The sequence below is a fragment of the Montipora capricornis genome, chromosome 8, assembly GCF_036669925.1.
Source record: "Montipora capricornis isolate CH-2021 chromosome 8, ASM3666992v2, whole genome shotgun sequence".
Classification (NCBI taxonomy): Eukaryota; Metazoa; Cnidaria; class Anthozoa; order Scleractinia; family Acroporidae; genus Montipora; species Montipora capricornis.
The window spans coordinates 14,301,565-14,309,064 of NC_090890.1; the positions used below are offsets into that span (position 1 = coordinate 14,301,565).

Genomic DNA, 7,500 nt, shown 5'->3' on the forward strand with positions numbered 1-7,500 from the left:
GTTATGAGACGGTTGTCACTCACCCAAACTACCACGTACTCCACTGATATTATCTCTTATACAGCAGCCGTTAACAAGTGCTGAGCCAGACGTTGCAGGGAACAGTCCTGTTAGCATGGACATCAGTGTTGTTTTACCAGCTCCATTGTGTCCAAGCAAAGCAGTAATTTGCCCCTCGTACATGTTCAACGACACTCCATTAACAGCAACTTTCTTTCCTAAGAGTACCATTAAGGATTTTTCACACCAATTAGCATTCTTGTCAAAATGACTTGAACTGTTAAGAAAATTAATTTAAATGGCAAGCTAACAGATGTTGAATTACTCATAACAATTAAATTGTCACAGGAATTTCTAACTACCTCATCTCTGCAGTGTGCCATTCAGTATTACATTCAGTGGCAAATTTAGGACTTTTCAACACACTGTCAAATTTCTGTATGATACTGGTATACATTTTGTGTAAACTTTAAGAACCCTTTAAATGTTTATGCGTAAGTACTTCCTAGAGAATTGGTTTCTCATCTCCAATCCGTGACTGCCAGTGCACCATTAAGCACTTAATGACTGGCCCCAAGGGCAACAGTGAGTTTTGTTTCCCCAAGACCCTCAATGTTCCCCGAGGCGAAGCCGAGGGAAACATTGAGGTCGAGGGGAAACAAAACTCACTGTTGCCCTTGGGGCAAGCCATTAAGTGTTTTGTTATACCTCCCAACTCAAAATAGAACAATACACAGATAAAAATTATTTGCTTGATGTCGGCTGGCGTACAGATTTGCCACCGTTTCAAAGGTGCACGACCTGATCACGTGTGAGTCCAAAGTTCAAGTTGTTGTTGCCCTAGGGTGTCATGAAGTTTTGACCAATGACACGTGACACTTGCTCCTCCAATCAGAAAACGTATTTGAGTTGGGAGGTATAACAAAAAAATTTAATCTGCAAGATTTGGGTATTAACCCTTTCTTGGCACAAAACATTGAAATTGATCTTTTTACGGAATTTTTTAAATTAAATAATGAATTGCAAAATACCTTTCTCAGTGGAGAATACTTTTTTGAGGTTTCTTATTTCTATCCCACGTTCCAGACCCACAGGTTCCTTTTCCAGGAATTCTGGGGCTGACATTCCAGACTTAATGCCGTTCAAGCTGTGGAACTCACTTTTTTCTGCCTGCAAAAACCAAAAATAATCTCTTATTATTTCATGGTTAATAACTTATGTACAATTAACTAAAAAGACCTTGGAGGTAGATTATTAAACCTGCGAGCCACCGAGCCATGCGAGACATGACTGCGATTCATGCGAGTCAACATGTGAGTCACACAGTTATTGAAAGCTAAGCTAACCGTTTTAAAATGGGTGCTTAGACTTAATAACTGTTTACAAGCGCTATTTGAAATGGGTGCTTAGACTTGAAATGCGAAATTCACATGGCTTGCATGGCTCGCTGGCTCGCAGATTTAGCAGACCCTTTAAGGTACGTGTAGTGAAAATAATCTTAAACAAGTGACAAACAGATCCCAACATATCCAATCCATCAATGGCTTTCATAAAACATAATTACAGTTACCTGTACATGTTACACTGTATATCTTTTTGTGAAATCTCTCTTAAGGCAAATAAATTAAGTACCCGGTAAAATGATTTAGTCCCCACATCATGGCAAGATTCAATGTGTTGAACAATGAAAAGCAGGAATAATTATAATTATTGCCATAATATTAATTCCTTAATCAGACCTGATTTTGAGTTGAATATAATAATTTATACTGTAATAGTGTAAAGGAATGTTGTCCCATACAGCATGTGTATGTGACTGTATGGAGAGAATTCAAGAGAGGCCAACGCTACTGTGTGCATATTATGATGTATGAAGAACTGTCGTTGATCCACAGCATCAGTAACTTCTTATGCATCACCCAAGGACAGAAAAAAATATCTGACCCGGATGCAAATCGAACCCACGACCTTCGGATTAGATCACCGTTGCTCTACCGACTGAACCACAAGGCCAGACAGGAGAAGGCCATGGGAGTTTGAGGACAAATTGGCTTGGCCCAAGTCATGTTACCTGTAATTGTAAAGGAATGTTGTCCTGTTAGGACATTGCATGCATGCATTACATGACATGACAGACGACTGTGACTCGCATTTTCTCACTCTACCCTATGTGTGCATTAATTTTACCCTTGCTATGCAGTGTGCAGTCTGTTTTATAAGTGACCGATGTACAAACACGGTCTTAATTTATGTACATACACTGTAATAGTACCTCTTTACTCTTTCCACACCAGTAACTTCGCATAACAGGGAAATACCACGGTTGAGGAACACCATAATCTCCAGGAAAGACAGCTTCAACATACCAAGCAATGAGACCATACATCAATCCATCGGCTACAAACATCACCATAACAAGACCAAGTGTTAAACTGTCATCAATGGAGGGCCCTTGGTTGAGATTTGACCACTGTGATCCAATGCCAGCACCTTCAAATTTCCCAATTAACTGAGCCCCCATTGCCATGGCCACATTAGAGGAAAGGCATGCAGCAGCTTTTGTTCCCAAGCCCATTGTGTTGTAGTATTGGGTGACAAAGAAATATGGGACATAACTAAGAAACCAAAGAATGCCTCCTGCTGCTGAAGCAACATTGGCTTTGGAGAAGAACACACTAATAAGAAAGCAAAACATGATAGAGGAATATGTATATAGCATGAGAAAGACGAAAAGGACTGTTGGAGATGTTTGATTCAGAACCCTTCCATTTGAGTTGAATTTTATAGTGAAGAATTTTGTAGCAATGGCCATGGAAAAAAGAAGAAGCATGAAATATTTAGAAAACCAAGCCAACCAATGAAGCCAGCCACTAAGACCCATCATTTTCATGGATTCCTGAAAAATGAAATTTATGGCATAGTTAGTACAAAAGGTTGAGTAACACCACATGTGAAGGCCAGATCCACAACTTCCAAAAGGAGGGAACTGAGGAAATTCCTAGGAGTGTACCCCTTCCTTTCCCTCCCCTCCCTTCCCCCCAGTGAAAATACACACCAGTTACAATGCTGCTATTAGAACTTTTTGGAAACATTTCGCAAGCAATTGAAAATGTACAATGTAATGCTTCAATGACAAAAATACAGTCTGAATGAAAAGAACTGGGAGTCCCACTCAGTACCACCTGTGAGGAAGCAAAAGATTGAAAACTACATGTACTTAACAAACAAAACCTCATGAATTTCTTACTAATATTACTTTACCTTGAGCTTTTTTTCTTTTTCATAGACAACATCACGGACAATATTCAAGGCTGTATAGACAAGTGACAGCATCAAAAGCAGAGGAAGGCTGGTTTGTATAACCAAAACAAAGTTATCGTGAAGATAATCAGGATATGGAAACCGCTTGACAGAGACGGTCGCAGTCAGATTACTTGTAATATTTCCTATCTGTTTGATAATTGCAGAGTCTACTGCATGTTGTAAGGACAAGAAACCCTCTTCAAAGTAGAAAGGTGGACCGCCATGAGAAGAATTCCTGTTTCTTGGACCTGGGACCTCAAAGACTGGAAACGTAAATTGAGTGTTCCAGGTTGCCGAAGGATCGGATCCAAACCCTTCCTGCCTTGCTTCCTTGTTTGCCTCCTGTTTTTTCTTCAATGTTGAACTCAGACGAATTTTGTAAACAACATTTTTACTGTTTAGACTTGTATTGAAGGCAATTCCCCCAAGAAACTGGGAATTATTGGATTGTTTTTTTCTGTTGCCTTCCAGGCTAACTAATGTTTGGACCATATCTTCCTCACTTTGAAATCCTTCCATATCAGTCAGAAAAAGCTGTTTTTTTACTTTCAACATAGCTTGCCTAATGTCACTGGTGTTGGGTGTGAATGCAATTTTAAATCCCATCGAATTATTTGGCAGTTTATTTACTGCAAAGGCAGGATATGTGACATTTTGTTTATACTCAGTTTTAATCTTGAATGCTCTCAAAAGGACAAGTATTGTTACAAATAAGAGTGGCATTCCAATTTGGAACAATGTTCGTATTGGAGTTCTCCTTAGGAGGGTAAGATTCTTCCACAACAAGAGAAAAAACTGGTTTGCCTTTCCCATCTTGATGTTAAGACCACTGAGTTAAATGTGAACAAAGAGAAATAAAAGTATCAGATCAATATTTCCCATGCAACATCTGTGTCAAGCTGGTGAGTAAGAATGAAAAGACATCATTTAATAATAAATAAAATCATGGGTTAGAGTGCTGCTACAAGCAAAAAAACTAATTCTTCTGTTTCTTTGGATTTCAAAACTATGTTAACTAAACACTAGGTGACCTAAGTTTTAAGTTCTGGTTTAAAAAGACACTTGTTTATTTTAACTGGAATTTTGTTACTTGTTGGTCCGCCATTACTAACTTTAAAATCTTGAGAGAGCTGGATCGAGGAGAAAATGATATCAAAGACTCGATAGTTTTATAAGAATGCAATGCGTGTATAGGCGGCTGAATTAATATGCAGCACGGGAGTTTCGGGCTTTCAGATTTTCAAACTCCTGTTTTGCATATATAATAAGTTGCGTTTACACGCTGAAATTTTAAGGTAGTGAATCAATGACGTCACTTTTCCCTAGATCCAACCCTCTAAGATCCAATCAGATCCAATCCAAACCTTACATTCAAAATAAACAGCCTTTAGATAAAAATCAAATCAAAATTTTGCCAGGCGGGTTTTAAGCTAATACGCTTTCAAAAGCTGAGGAAAAAAAGGAAATTAATTTTTTTATCATAGTAGCACTTTAAATAATTCTATTATTGTTTTTGACTTGACTCATTTGTATTGGAGGTTGAAACTTACCTACATATCTAAGTACACACAACCTTCAAAATTTTCTAAAAAGGTGCAATCAGCATTTGTAAATTGATTGACAACTACATGTGCACTGTAATACATACAGTAAGTGCCCTGAGTAATTGCCAGTTAAAATAAAGAATCTGCAGTTTAGTATATGTATGCTTATTGACTCAGTGAGGTAGTTTTCTCACTTGACTCTGAAGGGACCTCGTTGCAAAGGTAAAAATGGGTACCCTGTAACATACCAGGCCTGGAACTTTGTGCTCCGTTATTCACGAACAGTTTGTGTGTGTGTGTCATACTCTGCATGTTAACAAGGATTTTGAGAAAGGAGTACGGTTCAGTTGAACGATAAGACTTGAAGTCTAAACATTTGCAGGTTAAAATCAATAATTGCAAATGCACCACTACAGTACATGTAGCTCCTAAGATACCCTGAGTACTGCTTTGTCAATCGTGGTTTCCAGCACACCACTGCTCAAGTCAGAGCCCCGGGGGGGTACTTTAGGAATTTCTGGGTGGGGATGTGCCGCTGGGACCCTGGAACCCTTAGCCTATACCAGAGCTAGTTCAGCTGAATTTTGCTACCCTATACTAGAGTAAACTCCCACCGATTTCCGTCTAAATACCGATACTTGAGAGTTAATAATATCCAGAAGTTTCTCATGATAGCCATTTATTGACACTGTTGAGGCTGAGTTGCGCAAATTTAAACTTTGCCGACTCGACTTTTTAATATTTTTGAGCGGGAATTTCTGGTTTCCTTAGTCTTGATAAAATCTTCAAGCGACTGCTCAGTTTCGTGAAAAATGATACCCTATTCTAGACCCAAACGCTCTGATTTATATACCCTATGCTAGAGTAAACTGCTTGAAAACCATACCCTTCACAGCGGCACATACCTATATAGCCCATATATGGCAGTACCCCCCCCGGGGTCAGAGCCAACTGGACTTTCTATAGTTGTAACAGCTAAGGGTAAATATACCCAAATGAACTCGCATGCCAGATGACCACGATAATTAGTAAATTAAACTAACAGTTACTTTATCACCAGCCGTTTGTGGCTCGTATAAGACCTTGGTTAATTACGTAATTTTTTGAAAACTAAATAAATTCACCCCATTGGGAATTTAACCGGTGCAAACAGGGTGCAATTAATTGCAAGTTTTCGAAGCAAAGTAACATATAGGTGTTCTTTAAAATATTCAATTCAATATTTGCCTTGTATAAAAGTAATTCAACCCAAATGGGGCTTTGCTGGAATAAAGTCTTGGCCGGGGAGAAGCACCGGCTTTCTATTGTAGGTCGTTACTCATTGCATGAGCTCGAGATACTAGTATCATTTGGTCACATGAAAGAAAAGGCGGCGAAGAATGCGAATAAAGTGCACTTACCCCGACTTCTGTACTTTCCAAGATGTGAATACCCCACTTTAACGTCGCGCTTGTGAAGATAAAAAGAACTTTATCTCACATGATCGGCATATGTAGTTTCAACATTACAGTATGAACTAAAAATAAATATTGTTGTGCTGAGTAACCTGTCGTTTGCCCTCTCCAATGCAAAGAAAAAGACTGGATCTACTAATGATTCAAAAAATGGCCGGAGAACATTTCTGGTAAACGTTAATTTTAAGCCATCACGAACACTGCAGATCTTCCTGTTAATGGAATATTCCGCCCGGTTATTATCCTGTTGTTTTACTGATTTACTTCGTCAGCGTTCTTACCGTGGTAGATTTCTAATACCTCGTGCATTTGCATGCTTCCATTGCACGCTTCGAAGCTTCACTTCAACAGTGGTGATGACAAATGTCAGTGGAAAGGAAGGTCAGAGCGATCCACAGACAATATATAAAACTAAAAGAAAAAGAAAAGGAGAAATCATTTTAAATTTACCAGAGACGAAAAAAGAGGTAAATTTTGTCAAAAACACGTGAAATATTTCAGGAATGCTTTTTGTGCTGATGTCATTATATAGCCTTCCACGCAGAGGTCTCAGGGCGTCGTCACGCGTTCTATCCCCACGAATAGCTGTTTGCAGCTTATTCTTGTTCATGTATATATTGCACATACATGATCTTTTCAGGGATTGGGAATTTGACCCCTTGCACTGCATTGCGGGATGGGCCCAAGACTTTCGAATTTCAGATAGGCATGTGTGGAAAATGAAAACGTAGAAAATGAAAAAACAAAGACCCCAGAAAATAGAAAAGGTAACACATCAAACAGTAAAATTTTGGTAAAATGCATTGAAGCCAGAAAGTTATTTCCAGGGAATTACCACAGGATCGATCTTCCTTTTTCCCAGGCTGAATTTTTGGTCTTTGTTTTGCACATACCAACCTGGGTGTGTGCAAAACAAAGACCCTGTGGAAATTCACCTGAAATGACTCACTGACCATGGTAAACAACAGGGCCCGGTTGTTCAAAAGCGGATTAACGCTAATCCCAGATTTAAAATTAACCAAGGACTTTATTTCTTTACTCCCAAATGCTGTTCAACGCTGATATTTGACAAAACTTTACACTAGAAGAATTCAATCTTGAAAAACAAAAATAAGCAAAAGAAACTCTCACCAAATGTTGAAAACATGAAACAAAGGTTTACGCTAATCCTGGATTAAGTTAATCGGCTTTGGAACAAC

General features: G+C 38.7%; 2 protein-coding genes across 3 annotated transcripts in view; one reads left to right on the plus strand and one right to left on the minus strand.

Moving 5' to 3' along the window:
- Positions 1–6,358, minus strand: part of LOC138059055 (phospholipid-transporting ATPase ABCA3-like) — a 38,658-nt gene extending 32,300 nt beyond the window's left edge. Inside the window, exons 1-5 of the mRNA XM_068904565.1 lie at positions 6,248–6,358; positions 3,262–4,202; positions 2,273–2,896; positions 1,032–1,170; positions 24–218 (exon numbers count right to left, since the gene is read on the minus strand). Of these exons, the coding sequence (XP_068760666.1) occupies positions 24–218; positions 1,032–1,170; positions 2,273–2,896; positions 3,262–4,116 (1,813 nt within the window). The 5' untranslated portion in view covers positions 4,117–4,202; positions 6,248–6,358. The remainder of the gene's footprint in view (positions 1–23; positions 219–1,031; positions 1,171–2,272; positions 2,897–3,261; positions 4,203–6,247) is intronic.
- A 78-nt stretch (positions 6,359–6,436) lies between these two features.
- Positions 6,437–7,500, plus strand: part of LOC138060242 (transcription elongation factor, mitochondrial-like) — a 6,980-nt gene continuing 5,916 nt past the window's right edge. Inside the window, exon 1 of one of the 2 annotated variants that reach the window (XM_068905979.1) lies at positions 6,437–6,768. In XM_068905979.1, the coding sequence (XP_068762080.1) occupies positions 6,520–6,768 (249 nt within the window). In that variant the 5' untranslated portion in view covers positions 6,437–6,519. The remainder of the gene's footprint in view (positions 6,769–7,500) is intronic. The other variant, XM_068905980.1, reaches the window with a different exon arrangement.